The sequence below is a fragment of the Brassica rapa genome, chromosome A08, assembly GCF_000309985.2.
Source record: "Brassica rapa cultivar Chiifu-401-42 chromosome A08, CAAS_Brap_v3.01, whole genome shotgun sequence".
Taxonomy (NCBI): Eukaryota; Viridiplantae; Streptophyta; class Magnoliopsida; order Brassicales; family Brassicaceae; genus Brassica; species Brassica rapa.
The window spans coordinates 1,927,738-1,947,188 of NC_024802.2; the positions used below are offsets into that span (position 1 = coordinate 1,927,738).

The 19,451-nt window shown below is 33.0% G+C and overlaps 2 protein-coding genes and 1 long non-coding RNA gene across 3 annotated transcripts; all 3 read left to right on the forward strand.

Annotated features, from left to right (window-relative positions):
* Positions 1-2,335: 2,335 nt before the first annotated feature.
* On the forward strand, positions 2,336-3,095 carry LOC103832842 (probable histone H2A.1). The gene is made up of 2 exons (XM_009108934.3): positions 2,336-2,594; positions 2,685-3,095. The coding sequence occupies exons 1-2, from the start codon at positions 2,406-2,408 to the stop codon at positions 2,895-2,897; spliced, it is 402 nt and encodes a 133-aa protein (XP_009107182.1). The 5' UTR covers positions 2,336-2,405; the 3' UTR covers positions 2,898-3,095.
* Positions 3,096-8,373: 5,278 nt separating this feature from the next.
* LOC103832844 lies at positions 8,374-11,807 on the forward strand. The gene is made up of 2 exons (XR_004449948.1): positions 8,374-9,430; positions 9,541-11,807. It is a non-coding gene; the product is annotated as an uncharacterized LOC103832844 (long non-coding RNA).
* A 6,332-nt stretch (positions 11,808-18,139) lies between these two features.
* LOC103832845 (protein PYRICULARIA ORYZAE RESISTANCE 21) lies at positions 18,140-19,378 on the forward strand. The gene is made up of 3 exons (XM_009108935.3): positions 18,140-18,393; positions 18,555-18,636; positions 18,738-19,378. The coding sequence occupies exons 1-3, from the start codon at positions 18,382-18,384 to the stop codon at positions 19,166-19,168; spliced, it is 525 nt and encodes a 174-aa protein (XP_009107183.1). The 5' UTR covers positions 18,140-18,381; the 3' UTR covers positions 19,169-19,378.
* The last annotated feature ends 73 nt before the right edge of the window (positions 19,379-19,451 follow it).

Genomic DNA, 19,451 nt, shown 5'->3' on the forward strand with positions numbered 1-19,451 from the left:
TGCTTCCGGTCAGTTCCCTCTAAGTGAGCCTAGTAAGGTTGCACCATCATTATGGGAATGTACATGCGGTAGAAAAATTACGCCAATCTATTAAGATATGGTATGCTACAAGTGAATATTTGCGACAGGAAATGAATCCTAATTTTAGGATGACGGACCCTTTCAATCCAGTCCATATGATATCTTTTTCAGGAACTAGAGGAAATAAATCTCAAGTACATCAATTAGTAGGTATGAGATGATTAATGTCGGATCCCCAAAGACAAATGATTGATTTACCTATTCAAAGCAATTTACGCGAAGGACTGTCTTTAACATAATATATTATGTCTTGCTACGGAGCCCGTAAAGGAGTTGTAGATATTGCGGTCTGCACTCAGATACCATTGAGAGCATGTGCAGTGTTTTCTTCTGGTCTGGCTCACCAAACATTCACACAAAGGCAAAAGTTGTATGGCAGGAGATTTGCAAGCCAAAATCAGAGGGGGGGGGGGGGGGGGGGGGGGCTTGGCGTTCGTTGACTGAGTGACTTGTCCCCAGTGTTTGCCTTAACTCTGATATGGCGCCTTATGATTCTTTATGGGTACCTTAGACACAAGCCTATCTATTGCAAACACATAGTTTCTGGGATGCAGCCGACAAGTATGCTGGCTCCTAGATAGCGTAAGCTGTTAAAGCTTTGTGATATAGCAGCACTGTTCCTTCGAGCAAGGATTGGTAATGGTAAATCAACTCTTTTTTTGGTTTAATGATTGGCTAAATATGGGAAAATTACTTGATATTGCAGGTCCATCTGGTACATAAGTTCTAGGGATCCGCCGTTATGCCACATTTGTGGAGGCAGCATCGTCTGGAAGGTGGAACATTCGTCAGACTTGAGGATATCACCTACGGGCGATGATAGATCGAATCCACTCTGTTCCGTCCCCGGTAGATGAAGCTGAAGCAGACTTTCCTCTATGGCGTCATGGCGACGAAGACTTTTGACCAACTTTCTCTGCCACCAATACATGGAATCTGACACATGAGCACCATCATCGTGTACCTTGGAGCAAGCTTATATGGTTTACGCATGCAGTTCCACGCTTCTCGTTCTTTACTTGGCTACCTTTCAAAGATAAGCTGTCCACTGGTGATTGCACTCGAAGCTGGGGCATTGTCCAATCTTATCGTCTCTGCGGTGAGCCAAATGAGATAAGCGACCATCTCATCTTCGCATGTCCATTCTCGTACACACTGTGGACTGAGCTGGTGGGGTACCTTCTTGACACGAGGGATACTCCGGACTGTACTGACACAGCCTCTTTCCTTCTCTCCAACAGTGTTCCAAAGCTAGACCTTCCCTCTTGCGTTTGGTTTTCCAAGCAACAATTCACAGCATCTGGCGTGAAAGGAACACACAGAAGCACAAAAATGAGTATTGGTCTGTCTCTCAGACATGAGAATTAATATTAATAATTTGGTAATTTAATCAATTTTTCAGCTTAATAAATTTTGAAAAATCTTTGATTCAATTCGGTCACAAGATTGAAAAACCCATTAGACAAGAATTACATGACATTTTAGAGATAAATAATTTAGGCGAAATAAGATCATATTTGGAAATCCCTGAAAATTTGGAAGGATCAAAACCACAAGTTTTTGGGTTTATTCAAGATCATCTAAACAATAGGGTTAATGGATGTACTTTCAAGTTTTTTACCAAGAGGAAAAATGAAGTGATTATAAAAATTGTGGTAACGGCTTTGCCAAACCATGTAATGTCTTGTTTTCGTGTACCAAAGGCGGTAACGAAGAAGCTTACGAATGCAGTGGCACAATTTTGATGGAGTCCAGGTGGCAAAACTAAAGGTATGCATTGTAAATCATGAGATAAACTTTGCAGTCCAAGGACTATGGAGGCTTAGGTTTCAAAGATCTCACAGACTTTAATACAACTATGTTGGGGAAACAATTTTGGAAGATGGTGATGCTGAAGAATTTAAGACAGTTACTGTTATGTTTGCAACAAATTGCTCTCCGTTGGTGGTGAAAATGGTTTTAGAACCAGAAGAATTACCAGCATTTACAAGTTATTTGGAGGATATAAAATTCTTGAAAAAAGTTTCAACATCTCATAACTCATTCATATTCCACGTACACAAAATTCAAAGGTGGATAGTCTTGCACAAAATACAAAAAAGCAACCATCATTTTAGTTTGTAGAGTCTAAATGAATTTATTTAAGTTGCTGCTAAAAGAAAAACCAAAATTTCAGCTGGAATCTCCACGGTCAATTTAGAAACTAATCCAAGGGTATTAAATATCGATCCGCGTACTTTCATTCTATTGGTTCAGGCGAATCTAATAGAACTCTGTATATAATAAACTTGGGGGAAAGCATAGAGCGACTCATATCTCTCTCAATGGCGGGTCGTGGCAAAACTCTCGGATCCGCGGCTGCGAAGAAGGCCACAACGAGGAGTAGCAAAGCCGGCCTCCAATTCCCGGTGGGTCGAATCGCTCGTTTCCTGAAGAAAGGCAAATACGCCGAACGCGTCGGCGCCGGAGCTCCCGTCTACTTAGCCGCCGTTCTCGAGTACCTCGCCGCAGAGGTATGTAATCTTAAATTCTCGATCTTTATCGTTTAATTTTGTAATTAGAAAAGAAAAACCCTAATTTTTTTGGGGGAAATTTGAAATTAGGTATTGGAATTGGCTGGAAACGCGGCGAGGGACAACAAGAAGACGAGGATTGTTCCGAGGCATATCCAGTTGGCGGTGAGGAACGATGAGGAGTTGAGTAAGTTGCTGGGAGATGTAACGATTGCTAATGGAGGTGTGATGCCCAATATTCACAATCTTCTTTTGCCCAAGAAGGCTGGCGGTTCGTCGAAGCCATCTGGCGATGACGATTGATCAATCAATCAACCATGTTGTTCTTTTTCGTTTTTCGTGGGGGGGTTTTCTAGATTAGATTAGCTCTTTCTTTTACGTTTTCAATTGGATATGTTCATATATTGCTTCTTCAGTTTCTGATGAATTCAAGATTCTTACAGTTGTTGCGGTTTCGAGTTATGGAAGAATTGTTAAATTCGAATGTAACAATTCACAGTAGATTTGGGTTTTGTTTGATTATCGAAAATATAATTTTTCGATATAAAAATGAGAGAGCCAATGTTAAGTGACATTATAAGGATTTGAAGGAATGACAACAATTGGTAGGTTAATAGTGGACGACATCTGAGAACACGAGCTGGTTCAGTGATTACCCTTTGATTGATTGTGTGTTCTCTCATCAGAATCCCACTTACCCCTGGCAGATCGATGGTTCATCTAGTGTCATGTATCTTTTGAATCATGTGGGGTTAAAGATTACAGAGTTTATCACCTTTTTTTTTCAATTTGTTTCGATTGTTTTTTTATGACTCGGCTTTGGACTTTTGGGATGTTATATAGTATCTGGAGTACGTTCTTGTAAAGGAGGGGGACTTTTGGTTTCTTTTTTTAGAAAGTCTTGTTGTGTTGAAAAATTGGAGTGGAAGCTTTTCTTATCTCTGTTTTTACATGTGTTATGTTGTTTTTTTACAAAGTAGTAGAGACGAACCTAGAGGCTAAGGTTTTAGGATCTGAAGTTTTGTTATTAAGGGTTTAGGTTGATTTATTGGGACGATGCGATTAGCTGAAGAACTTCTTCTCAGTCAGAAATATGAAGATGATGATGAGATTGTGAAGATGGTAGTGAGATTGTTGCAGGGTAAGGATTGTGGAACAGCACCTCCCACAAACTCATTGTTACAAATTTTAATTCGGTACTTTGTCTACAAAAAGAAAAAGCAATTGATCCATTGATGTGTGTCGTGAATGACAAGTAACCGTTGCCAGTTGTGTCTTCCTTTTTGTCACTTGATTTAAATCGATTAGTTATCGAGTCAGCCTCCACTACAAAGGGTTTGCAGTTGCATGGAAGAGAAAAAAGGGCTTAACCTTCGGCTTCAAAAGCATTGTTTCCTCACAAAAAAAGAACACCTAAAACATTACGGACGACCACACATCTCAATTGCCAGGGATCATCTTTGTGATTCCATTTATCCATTCTGCCTATTTTGATTTCCAAAAAAGTCTAGGCATGGGCGTACAATCCGTAACCCCAAAGTCTGAGCTGGACCCAAACCGAAAAATCTGATTCGTACTCTTGAAATGTAAGAAATATCCAAATGGGATTCGTAGAGTGTTACAAATCATATCCGAATACAAAGTGTTATTAACCGAACCTAAGTATGTAATCCGAAAAATCCGAAAAACCAAAAAAACTCAAAAAAATCTATAGAAACTGCTCCGAATGTCCAAATTAATATATAATACAAATATTTGAAACATAAATATGTACTTTGAATATTCAATTCTATATTTATTTTGATATAATATCTAAAAAATATTTTAAATTTAAATAAGTATGTTAAATATCCAATTTTATATAAATAAGAATTTATTTTTTATTATTTGTTTTTTAAAATTTTAGATTTTATTTCGTGTATATCTGAACCAGTCTGATATAATCCGAATCCGAATGATATATGATTATTTTATAGATTTTGGGATGTGGCATAAATTAGAACCAATATCGATGTGATATCCGAATCTGACCGTAATTACAAATTTACTAAAATATGACTTAAGGTTTGATAAAATCTGAAATATCTGATTAACACTCCAAACGCCCATATGCCTACTAAAAACGTTTAAGTGAATATGAAGAATAGTCAATACTTTCTTGTTTAGATTTAGTAAACAAACAAACCATTTTTTCGTCTTAACTCTACTTTTCTCTTGTAGATTTGTAGTGTAACTTTAGTTTTTTTGGATTCGATCTTGATAAACTAATGTGGTTCACTGTACACTTATAATATACTTTTGAAGGTAAAATTTGATTGTTTCAGTTAATAAGAAAATAGTTTTCAGAAAAAAACTCTAACATCTGAAAGAGATTGAGAAAAAAACTTAACCTATCAATTTAAAAAGATTCATTTCATAACGTCACAAACAACGTTGACAGTAGACCTGACCAGCTTTGGCATATTTCCAAACCGTAAATAGTTGCTGAAGCTGTCCCTAATGCTAAAGCACTGCAAACAAGGTGCATTAATCACAAACCCGTGAACACCTTTAGGCCTAGATTTCCCAGAAGAATTATCGATAGACAAACTCCTCAGCGTAGGTACATTGACGGCATATATCTTCACATTTGTATAGGAGCTTCGTCTCACAACCAATTCTTCAAGACATGTGCATATGCTTAGAAGCGTTTTAAAAGACTCGTCGCATGAAAACCTAACTGATAAAAGGTGGAGATGTTTGAGGCAGGCCAAATCAGCATAAGGTGGAACATCCACGAGGCTTAGTTTCTCGAGTATTAGGGTTTCAAGTTGTGGACAGGAAAACAAGCTTTCAGGCAACTCGAATGAACTGTAAACCATCTCCAATCTCAGCTCTCTCAAAGAACGAGCAACTGCATTGTTAACCAAACGTTTGATGATTGTTTTTTTATAACATGGGTTCAGCTTGAGCTGCAAGATCTCTACTCTTGATCTTCTACTAATAAATAGCGCAAACTTAGAAACAGTTATAGCACGACCACATCGAAGTTCGTCATCATATCTGAATGTCTTGATCTCCTTCCATAGAGAGTGCCACCGTTTCGACAAGACACTCGTGGATACAACATAAGCAAAGACAGTATCTTTAACAGCAACTCATCTGGAAGTTCACAGATTAAATCTCTCTTTCGAATTTTATCACCCATTGCTTTGACAATAGCCGGATTATCAAAATCAAAGAAGAAACCCTAAACCCGATCAGTGAAAGAGCTAACCTTATCACAGATTCACGACTCTACTCTCTCTACCAATATTATTGTGTTTGTATTTATAGAGATGAATTCGCAGTGTTAATCCTATTCAGAATATGTTTTTCAGTTATATGTTCACAATTTTTTACCTTTTCCATTCTCAGCTAGGAAACAAAAAGGAGAAAACAAGATTTGTGTAGACCTTCTTACTTTTAAGTTTTAAGGGTTTACTAGATTCTTATTAGCCCATGTGCATAATTTTTATTTTTGATTTAAATATTTTAAATTTTGGATGTGAAAAGAAAAGTGTTATTTTCATTTTGATTATATTTTTAATATTTATATTTTTATTTGTAAATAAGAGTTGAAACTTTATTTCTTGATGTCAAACATTCAACGTTTGGATATGTATATTTGTCAATACGAACTCCAAAGACTCTTCTCATGGTTTCTAACATGTTAAGATCTTAAATTTTTAATATTTTTATAATATTATACTTTTAATTTGTGTCAGGATTTACCATAAGCGTGAGTCGGACAGTTGATCAAGGCTTATGGCCTATACTACAAGAAAACATGCTATTCTCGACAGAAAAATCCGTCAAAAATCTATCGGAAACATGTCTTCTGGACAAAATTACTTTGTCGAATCTATCTTCAGTTTCAAAATCATTATTTCCTCCCAAAAGAATAACATGAGAGATGTCAATCTAAGTACTATGTAGAAAGTTTACACAAAAGAGAGTCTAATATATAAAGAGATGTTCAACTCTAATTAGTACGAGACTTTTTAAGAAAGAAACCAAAAGTAAATCCATGTGAGCCAATTCTTTGGTCCAAAGTAAATAATATCGTACTAATCGGACAATAAAAAAATGGACATGGGCTTTCAAATTTTAAACAATTGGTATCAGAGCCAGATTGACGAGAAATCTGCAAGAAAACCAAAATACCTTTCAAAATATGAATTGGTACCTATCGAGTTAGAAATGGAAGGTATGTGGACACAAGATGAGTATGATCATTAGTTTGAGGGAGAAAATCAGAGATGTCCAATTTTAATTAGTACGAGAATTTTTAAACAATAAACCTAAAATAAATCTATGTGGTTAGATTCTTAGACCCAAAATAGACTATACCGGAGAATAAAGAGTTATACATGAGCTTTCAAATTTCCAACAGAACACCTATAACATTACGGACAACCAGACATCCCAATTCTGAGGGAAACATCTCTTTCTCTCTCTCTTCATCCCACCAATAATGTTGCTCTAAGTGAGTCGGGAAGAAAACAATATTTCTCAGCTTCTTATTTTCTCTTCCAAACACACTTCATCGAAGTTAAATTGACTCTGCAAGATATAGCTTTTCTCGCCAACACAACATTTTTTTAAACTTTGAGGATATAAACATAAGAACGTAGCTGGGTGAACATTTAACTGAGTGCGAATCCAAAGTCGACCTTCAGTTCGTCAAAAGCTTTTAACACAAAAAAAAATTTCAGAAAATGTTTGAGTGTTCTTTTTTTTTTTTTTTTTTTTTTGAACACGTCTGAGTGTTGTTCAATTTTGCCAGTTTTGTTGATCACACAACAACGACTGCATACAATGCTGTGACACCGATTAATAGCCCAAACATATCACTTAATTAGCCACTTGGCATCTATACTATACTAAAAGTTGCATATCCTCAATGCTCAAGCTGTCCACGACAGATTTTATATTCAGACCAATCAAAAGATTTCAAATTACCACGTCATTTCATCCTTCGTTCGATACATCTTACAACCGGGCCATTCATGTGGGCTTTGAATTGGACCATTTCAAGCCTATCTCTCATCGCAAATCGTTTCTGACTCTTCTCCTTCACTTTCATTGTTTCGTCGTTTCAACATTATGCAATTCGCCGTTATCAATCCACTCTTAAAACATTCAATTATGTTTCTATTCATTTCTTCGTGATTTCATTTCACCTTCTTTGTTTCTCTTCCTATATAAATTTATTCATCTAATCTTACATCCAACCAAAATCAACAACCCCATAAAAGAATATAAAAGCTTTGGCTATGGGATCTTTTAAAGCCACCGAAAGTTTCCCTTTATTCTATATTTTGCAATTTTTTATTGGATCAAGATGCTGATGGGTTTTGAAATCGTTCACAGACTCGATCTCTGTTTGTTGGTAGTTCTAGAACATTTGGAGCTGTTGAAGTTCTTGCTGTGGTGATATGAAGGCTCCTCCTCCAACACTTCTTCATCCCACCATATTCGCCCTATACCAAACACAATTTCTTGAAATATAAATGTAATGCTCCGACCCGCCCACGGCTAATGGGCCACCCACACCTGCTCTCTCGGCCCGTGGACCCCATCCCGTCTGACGGTCGGTCCGTTAATTTTTTCCAAAGGCTCGAAATCATTGTTTACTGACCCTGCAATCACCACCCGACCTTTTCCCATGCTTTGGCCTCACTCGCACGCTATCGCGAATCACTTCCCGATAGGTCACCCATCCTTCCACTACTCCAGCTCAAGCACGCTTAACTCTGGAGTTCTTTCAGGATGTGTTCCGGAAAAAGTAAGTCAACTTTGGTGACATAGGTAGCCAAATCAATTATCTTAAGCCTTTTTCACATATCACAACTCGGGATGTTACAATAAAGGTATAGATTATTTTAGAATTTAGAGATAACCTTCTGGGTTTTTGTTTCCATAATTTGGTTTTAGATCAATTCTTCAAAGCTGCACCTTTGGGCTATATAGTTTACAAATCATGGTTCTTCTTTTAATTTTTTTCAGCATCTCCGAACATAATATGATGTCTTGGTATCGGTTTCGTCCCAAAAGGTTCGAGATTTTTTGATTACCAATTATTATAAATAGCTGTAAAGATCATGACTCATGAGACATGTTAACTATGAACCAGTAATAATAATATTAGATAACAAAATCTTGCTTTAGTTAGGAATCTATGAACAAGTTTTGTCTTTTTCCATCTACATTGGAGTTCCCATGATACAAAGATATTTTTATGCTTGGTTAATTCTTATTTTTTTTAATCTGAATGTTTTCATGCATTAGCTGCAAGTTGTAGCATAGGTTTCTTTACACCAGATGGCGTTTAGAGTAGTATGTCAGCTAAAAAAATTGGTAGTGAGCTTTACACCAGTTCCTAGGTGTAACCTAAATCAATATCTTCTTTGCATAATTCATTAAGTCTTTTAAAGTGGCAGAAATATAAAGAAAAGTTGATGATGTGGGTCCCAGATTCAACTTGCATTCTCCTGCCGGTGTAGGATTTATTGATGAAGGGCAGTTCAAGAGGCCTTAGAGAAAATCACAATATAGCATATGCAGCTAAGCGGGGCTAAGGGAGGTTGCAAACAAAATTTGGGTATTGTGCTGAGCAATTGGGCGTTAAAAATCTGGTCAGTGTGCTTTTATACTTTTGGTCTGTATTTTGTATGGATGACAGTTCTAATGCTGCTTGAGTTGAAGGTTGATGAGTTGAAGATGCAAAGGAGGCGCCAGAGGAGAAGGCATTGAACTTTGTGTGTGCAATGTTAGAAAATCCTTATGCTGTTCTTCAGGGTTCACGACATATGGTACGACTCTGCAAACAAATTCATATTATAGACTCTTAAGCTGGATTTAGTACTACAAGAACAACTGTCCTCACATCAAGGCTGATATACTTTTTATTTTTCTTTGTCAGGCTGCAGTTGATGGAGAATGCAGTAGTTTCAACAAGTCCAACATGGTGATGGAGTAATAGACTTTTTTCCATCAGTTTTTGGAGTTAGTGGTAACATGAAAAGCCATTTAGCAAGTTTGAGTGTGTGCAATGGCTTCTCATTCAGAAGATAGAAGATAGAAGAGAAGAAGAGAAGAAACGTCTTCAAGTCACCTTCAATCTGCCTGAAAATTGCATGAATAGGCTAATTAGTGAACGCAGTGAACACTATCCAAGTGTTGGTGCAGTAAGTATGCTCAACTCTGGAATGAGCAATACAGGATGATGCACTTCATAATTTTTTTTGCCATCAATGGAAAAAGAAGCAAGATCCTTGCTAACTAGCAGAGCAAAGAGTCGGCTGCTTTCAGAGTATGGACAGGTTTTGTAGGACAAGGTGTCTGCAGGTCCATATCAAAAGAAAGAAATGTACATTAGCTCCTTAACTCAGATCAGGAAGCTGCACTACTTCATGTGTATTCAGTTTCAGTCAGAATATTAGTGATCATTGACGAGCTCGACACTACTATTTTACCGTGACCCGTCAGCTATATTAATTTAAGAATATCATTAATACTTGGATTTATTGATTCTTCAATATGAAAACAGTCAACTTTCATCTACTTCTAATTTGTTGGTAGTGCCGTATGGTCTGTATTTAATTTGTGTAACTTATTTTGATTTAGAATTGTTAAAGTTTTATAATGATAACTCCTAGACTTTATCTACGATATTTTCTTTTCCTTCCATTTTTAAATATTAGTTTTCCTACTCTCACAAAAAACCTACTAAATTTATTATAACATGATTTTTTAATTCTAAAAATTCCCAAAATTCAATCCTTAGAAATAAAAAATAGATCAGTTCATCTGATTAGAATACTAAAAACAATTGAGTACAAAACAAAAAGTGAAATAATAAAGACTAGGATAACAAAATATATCTAAATTAAAAAAAATAAGACACATAAATGTATACATAAATTCTATAAAATTAAATTATTAAGTGGACAATTTCAATCAATTAAAATAATACATATATTATATTCTAATAATAAACTGTTATTCATTTTTATAAAAAGATTATTCAAATTAAAAAAATTAAAAATTACATGAAATAAGCAAGGAAAAAATAATAAAAGTATAAAATTAATATTATTAAAAATAAATTAAATAATAAAACCAATGGGTAGTGTGGACAAAATCTTATATATACTAGGGGCTGATTTAGTTTCTCTGGTATATGCCACATAGGCAAACACTAACCAATAAAATCATAAAAATAATATTTTATGTATATATTAATAAGAAAGATTGCACCATGTACACAAAACATTCTCTCTAATTAGGTAAATATCCGAAATTTCATATGATGGTACCTTGATCGCTAAACACCAAATTTTACTTAGACCATCTTCAATGTATTATCCTATTTTCACATATAAAATAGAGAAACTCTATAATAGATTTGAGATATGCTCCAATGTATTTCTCTATAATAGCAATCTCTAAATATAAAGTAAAAAATAAAGGAATACTATTTTTTCCTCTATAAATAGAGGAAAATATAGAGATCTCTATTATAAAGAAAAACATATATGTGGGTTGGAGAACTTTCACTTCTAAATGCTATTATATAGGTGAAAATACCAATGTGTTGGAGATGCTCTTATAGGTAGATTGGTAATATCCATGTTTTTTGTATTATGAACCTATTGACTATTAATAAAAGATTAAAGCGATTATGTCAAATTAATACGTTCGATTTGTTTTCTAAATCTAAATATCAATCAATACAAATAAATAAAATTATCTTATATCTAGATAAATATGTGTTTAGTAAAAACAATTTTAATAAGTAACGTGCAAATAAAAAAACATTTTTTCAACAATGTGTAAGCATCAAAAAATCACAAAATGATGGAGATCAAATAATCTAGAAATCTATGAAAATATATTGAAAATAATTTTAGTAATCTATAAAAATATCTGAATAAATCACATTTTATATTAACTGAGAGATAAAATACATAAAAAGATAAAAAAAAAATGATTCTTGAACTCAAACGCAGAGTTTACTTTATGTATTGTACTCCATCCGTTTCATAAAGAATGCCACTTTGTCATTTTTCACATAGATTAAAAATATAACTGAAATGCATTTAAGTTCTTATTAGTTATACCTATTCAGCCAATAGTATTTTAGATAAACAGAATTATTTATAAAACTAATGCATTTGTAACTAATATTAAGCTGAAATTATATTGAAATTCTAAAATGACATTTTTCTTAAATAAAAAAAAGGTTAAAATAACACTTAATATGAAACAGATGGAGTATTAACTTCTTCTTTCTTTTTTTCTTTAGAATATTGTATTAACTTTCTAAGGTAATACGTAGTTTTACACTTCCAAATTTAATGTTATAACCAAAATCGACATCTTTGTAATCTAATTTGTCACTTTAATTATATAGTTACATTTGATTTATCCTAAATTAACAACTATGATATTGTTTATACGGATAAACAAACAGTTTCTTCCAAACAAATATATTGAACAACAAAGGAACAATCCTTAAATATATAAATATCAGAAAAATATTTTCAATTAACCATGTACGATATTGTTTTTTGATAAATAATGTAAATAACATATGAAAATTTATACTTGGTTCAACATTATTAACAAATTCATTTTCAAGAACTTCATAAACATTATTCAAAACGTTAAGAATTTTTATTTTAAAGTAGAATACAAAAAAAACATTAGTAGTACATCAACGACGCGACACATAAGAAGAAAATAACATAAAAATTACATTATCATCTTTGTGATGTTAGTCGTGTCACTCAGTTTTGGTTTCATATATTGTAAAACTAATTTATAAAAACAAAAGCTTTTTACTGAAAAAATCAAAAACTATAAAGTCATATTATTAGTTTACAACAGAAAAACGTAAACAATTATACAAATATCCAGTAAAATTGGTATAAGTATAATTATCAATATGTTTACAAAATAAAAGCAAATTCAAACACAAAATTTCACCTACTAATTTTAAAATAAAAAATTAAAAAATACATAAGTGTTCTCCATCCACTGATACCACAAATGCCCCTCCATTCAGTTACTAAAAGGTTTTTTTTATAAACAAATGTCTTTGAGTTCTCTGTGTAGATACTATATGCTGTGCACAAGAAAAGCCATAAAAAAGTGAACTTATTAGGGAAACCCATAAAAAATAAATGATGTAGAACATTATTATGATCTTGATTTTTTTTATCTGGTTTCGCCCCATGAAATAAAAGTAATTACATAATTATCATGATAGTTATATCTTTTATTGTTGTATGAATACAACTGATTTTCTTTCCACAATTAATATATTTGTCGGATGTTGAGCATTACATCCATATAGATTATCTAAAATCATACTCCATCTTTCTGTTTCATTTTATATGCGTTTAAGATTATCTCACACATATTAAAAAATAACTAATTTTATGTTAATTATATCCCTAATTAAGATATTATTTTGTTTGTATTTGATAATTAATAAAGAAAGAGAATATGAATAAACTGAAAAATGAAAAACATCTACATTTAAAATATAAAACGACACTTATAATGACATATACTTTTAAGTTTAAAAAATAATTAATATAAAACAAAGAGAGTATAATGAAAAGTCAGATAAAAAAAATACAACTTATAAAACCACAAATAAAAATGGAAACTCAGTACTGATCCTAAAACCAGAAACAATTTAAATAATTATGAATCAAACAGTTTCTTATAGTGACAACTCACATAGATAAAGATGAGAAATCAGATTATAAATAAGACTTAATTTTTTTTTTTTGGTTATTTATATTGGACATATATTTTAGATATTAAAAACAATAAAGTTTAGTTTTAAATAGTTTTAAAAATCATTTTTTTTACAATGCAGTAATATTATACATGTGTACATACTCACATAAAATAATATATTAATTTCTATTTTGAAAATAATCCGGGCGTAGCCCGAAAAAAGTTCTAGTCTTATTAAAAGAGTCTAATTTAAATACAGGGATGCCCAAAACTATATTTCTAAATGGAAAACTGTACGGCAATGTAAGCAGTACGATTAAACTATATTAGGCACATTTATGAACACACATTTGTAAAACGCTTCCTTGCCGGCCAAGTAAGCACTAGCCTAGACAAATATAACAAACTGAAAAACTACTAATAAACGACAAAACAATTTAATCCATCCTAAGAGTAAACTAAATGGAACAATCTGGAAAAAAGAAGTCCAAGTCTTAATTTACAATATACACAACTCCATTTACAAACTAAAATAAACAAAATATGCAACACAATAAACAGGGATTCAATATCATTTTGAAAACAAAGTATTTAACTAATGCGTCCACAATGAAACTCCTAACAGATTGTCATATCCGTGGCATGGACAAATCATGTAAGGATTATTACTAGAATATGAAAATTTTTGTTATCTTCCTTCAAACAAGATAATCATAAAACAAACATATGTATTTACATATTTTTCTTTTGAAACATAGATTTTACTTTATGTTTTAAGGTCATCTATATTTATTTTGGTGCAACTATCAACTATTTATTCTATTTTTATTGAATCAATCAATCACTAACCACTATCATATTGATTAAAAACAATTTTGAATTCATTAAAGAATAAAACATACGAACCCGGTGCGTAGCGCCAAAATACCACTAGTTTGATATAAAATTAACAGATGAATATTTAATAATAATAAATATTTGTGGAATTGTATATGTAATTATCACATTAACTTCTCCAACAGATATTATGCATATTATTCGACCTCTTTTTATTTTTCTCGTTATCATTTCGCGTTTTAAATTAATTTTTGCTAATATTTTCCTAATTTTTTACATATTTTTTGCCAATTATTTATTTATCTCTCAAGATAGTAATGCAAAACATACAATTAATGAACCAAAAATCCATCTTTTTGTTTTTGTGTGTTTGAATGATAGCTTTCCTAATTATGTACTAAACCTTCTAAAACAACTCGTTTTACAGATTCTTCAAGTTCTTTTAGATGTTTCTTAGATTATTCATGATATATTTCCTAAATATGTAATAATCCTTCTAAAACAACTCGAATTTGCAGATGTTTCTTTGTGAATGTGTCAGATAGTGGCACGTAAGCCAAATCAAGGACAAAGAAATATGGTGACAGCTCAAAACCGCTAAACTCAAGACCACAAATCCGGGTTCACAATACAAAATTGCAACATAACAGCAAGTGTCGATCTTGCTCCTATCAAGTCAACAGTCAAGACATACTTGGGTCGTCTGTGGGGTGTTATGGCAACCGTAGTTGTTATGACATCATTCATCAGCGATCATATCGATCCTGCTACTGAGATTAAGCAGCATCTGTTTTTTCAGAGTATTAATTGGCCTCTGATTAGATGCACTAACCCAACTCATGTTTCACAGCCGGTGAAGATAATGGACAATGCTCATAGTCACAGACAATGCTCAGAGTCAAGGACATGCTTAGAGTCAAGGACATGGTCATAGTCGTAGTCACATGTTTAATCCTTGTGTGTTAGGTTTTATACCTACATCTTTAGTATGTATTATCCAGAAGATTATATATACTAAGCTTTTAAGATATATGAATTGGTTTGTAAGGTCAACATTGAATATGAATTCAAGTGACGACTACAGAATTTGACATTAGGTGGACTTTGTCCTAAAAACAACTTATGGTTTTACCGAAAATATATTGCAATCTCTCTTATTAAATATATTTTTCTACTTTATCATTAAACCTACCTTAAATCACTAATACTCATTTGGTTATATTACTATTCATGTTTCAAAACAATATTATAATTAACCTTATGTCCGAACAATATAAAACATTAGATCTCATCTTCTCAATAATTTTAACAATTTTCTTTAAACTATTAAGAAAAATTAAACAATTGAAAATACAATAATTTATATATATTTTTAATAGCGGTTCAGATTGGATTTTGGTTTAAAGCGAAATGGAAAAGACAAAATCTTGTCACCATGGTAACCAATTTTTTTATAATAGCGTTTCAGATTGGATTTTGGTTTAAAACGTATGTGTTGTATAATAAAAGCTAGGAGATGATTTTAGGGCTAATTTGCCTAATAGCCATATATGGTGTGTAAATTAGGTAACTAGCATTGATTTTGACATAATTTAATGTCAGATATTTACACCACTTCCCAACCGGTTTTTTCCCTTCCCCTAACAAGTTTTCAGTTAACATGTATGATAAGAGATGACGTTTCAAGTTGCGAGAGTAAGAGCATATGGTTAAGAGTGGATCTCTAATATTCCATATGAAAGAAAGAAGAGTCATCCACGATATACATTAATTGACCATATATATATGCAACGATTATTCTATTCCATATCAACAAAGTATTATATGATTATGATCTCACCCAAAACCTCTAATACTAAACATTATCCATCTCCTACCCATAAATTAATACTAAACCTAAATCCCAACTTCAACCCAAACCCACTCCAACCCCTAAATACTAAACTTTAAATTTTAATCAATAAATCATAAACCCAAATATAAACCATAAATAAAATAATAAATTCAAAACCAAAATAAAATGGACCAAAAATAAATAACATAGTACATATTAATGTCAATGATTGCATGGAATAAGTTAATGCTGACCTCAATCAAACTCCCTCACGTTCTAAATACTAAGCCCTAAACTCTAATCACTAAACCCTCATCCAACACCCTAAACCCAAATATAAACCCTAAATCCAAATAGAATGTAAAAAAATAAATAACATAGAACATATTAGTGGAACTCAAATGGAATAGAACACAATAACAAAAAACTGTTCATCTTCTTCCACATGCGACATGAATACTAAACCCTAAACTCTAATCACTAAACCCTCATCCAAATATAAACCCTAAACCCAAATATAAACCTTAAACCCAAATATAAACCCTAAACCCAAATAGAATGTAAAAAAATAAATAACATAGAACATATTGGTGGAACTCAAATGGAATAGAACACAATAACAAAAAACTGTTCATCTTCTTCCACACTCGACATGAATTTACTTCAAATTCATATACATACATGTTTCGGAGTCCTCGTGACTGTCGCTTTTAGAATCCAAGAAGCCTCTTCTTTTCGTCACCGATTAAACCTCCTAAACCGGCCTTCTCCTCCGCAAAACTTCTCCGGGAACACAGACCGTAACGTCTTCATCGTTCAAATCTGCAGAAGAATCTATTCACTTTTCCAAATATAAGCAATGAAAAACATATCTACTGAAAGTGTGTGAGCAACAAATGGCCACATTTTATTTTGCATAGTCAATAATTGCAGCTTAAATTATTTGTTTCTTTGTAGGTTATACTGGTTGTTTTCAAGGGCAAAATAGCATTATTACATAAAATGGATTGGATGTATCGAAAAGTTAGGTCAAATAGCCATCTAGTAAATTATTCTTTTTTTTTTGCGTTATACGCCCCAATTTTCCATGATTTTATTATTTGGTATTATATATAATACTATGGAAAGAGAGTGTGATGTAAACGTAAGAGAGAGATGATATTATGAAAAGAGATTCTTGATGTTGATATATATCAAAAGCAAAGTGAGATAAGTCCTATTTATAGAACTCCAAAGTCGGTTCATAAACCGACTATCAACAAAATGAAAACATTAATTAATATATTCTCTAGATATTTTCTAATAGATAAGCATTATCTAATACTCTCCTTTGCTTATCTAATTTCTATTATGTAGTGCCTCGTTAAAAATCTGATCATGGAAAAACCTATTGGGATAAAAACCATGACAAGAGAAAACGAGTACACTTTCATAATTTCCCCCTAAGAGTAGTGGACCTAGCTTCCTTGTTACAGGTCACGCAAATGCCGCATTCCGATACCGTAGACGTGTTTTCGGAATATTTTTCTTGGTCAAAACATTTTTTCTGAACTTTTTAAAATGTATGGGGAGAAAGGCTGAAGAGAATGAAAGTGAACTTAATGAAGGGATATTAATTTTACATCACCACTAATTAACTGAACCAGTTAAGGTTGCTGTGACCATTATTAGCGCAAACAAATTTCATAGCAACCACCCGTTTGGAATTTAAAAAAAAAAAACTAAAATAAATCATAAACTAATGCTTTAAAAATAAAGAAAGCAAGAAATATCCAAGAATGATCTCAGTGTCAAATTATATCATTTCAGTTTTTATTTTAAAAATTTCAGGTCACAAAATTGGATTCTATCAACTCGTCCTTCTTTGATAAGTAGAATCTTTATGGAAACATCAAACTTAAACAGTCCTTTTACAGCCATTTCATCGACGTCGGCGTATTTCATTAGCACCACAGAAACATATGGATACTATTAGAGGAATTGGACCACTGAAAAACCGAGGCTACTTTAGTAATTGTCGGTTGTATAAGAATGTCGGCTTCTAACATTGAAGACACTATGCTTTCTTTGACAAAAAAAAAAAAGACACTATGCTTTCAGAAACTTCGAAAATATATTTTCCATACAAAATACACGTCAAAATATATTAAAGATATTCTTTTTTCTGGTAAAATATTAAAGATATTTTGATAAAACAGAAAGAAAGAAATAAACTTCTCTCTCTTTTTCTCCTTATTTCATTTGATTTGTATACCTTTATATAGTGATATTGAAGATCCTGCACGACAGAATATGCGCATAAAACTTTCGTTCTTGTGAGTTCGAGACTCCCAAGCTATGGCGGAGAAGGTACTTTATACTAATTTATTACTTTTTCGGATCTGAAATTTTCATATTACTTCTCTTATTTCTTATAAACTAGTAAAAGTGATTTAGTCAAAAAAAAAACTAGTAAAAGTGATCCAAAAAAACTAATAGTGATCAAATATATATATGATGAACAATAACAGGTTACGATAATGAAGTTGACGGTCGATCTAGCATGTTCCAAATGCTACAAAAAAGCCAAGAAAGCTATCCGAAAATTCCCTCGTGAGTTTCACTCTACCTCTTTGAATTATATTGTGGTTGAAAATGGTCTAAACTCCATCAATAATACGATTTTTTGGTTGATTTGCAAAAATAAAAACAAGAAATAAGAGACGAATTGTACGATGAGAAGACTAACACAATCATCATCAAGGTGGTTTGTTACGATCCTGAGAAGCTTATGAACAAACTCTGCTACAAAGGAGACCGTTCTATTAAGTCCATAGTGATCCTCGAACCACCTAAGCCGCCTCCAGCCCAGGCTCAACCTTCTGAGAAGCCCAAAGAGCCCGAGAAGGTTCCAGCTCCAGCTCCGGTTCAAGCCCCAACTCGAGTTTTTATTCAGGCTCCAGCTCCGGCTCCGGCTCCGGCTCCCCAACTGATGCCAATTAGTGCGTATCATTGTGGGCCGTACTATGAGGCCCAACAGTACGAGTATTCCTGGAGGCCCGTCAACGAAAGCTGGGGAGGTGGGCCACACCCACCACACTGTTGTCACGAAGTCACGTACCAACAAAGCTGCTCCATCATGTGAATGTGAAACCTAGAGACCACAGTATATACCAACAACTATATACACGAAGTTGTTTTTAATTTCTTCGTCTTGTAGTAATATTTATCTTTCGAGGCATCTTTCGACCACAGTACACACCACAATGACACAATATATGGTTTTGTTTTCTTGTTTATATTTCGTTTCTGGTTATAACTTATAATCTATGATATACCCTTTGCTTTGATGTTCCTTTTACCCTTGGTTGGAATAAAAGAAGACATTATCGCATTAAATTTGAATATAATGCTCCTCGTACTTGAAT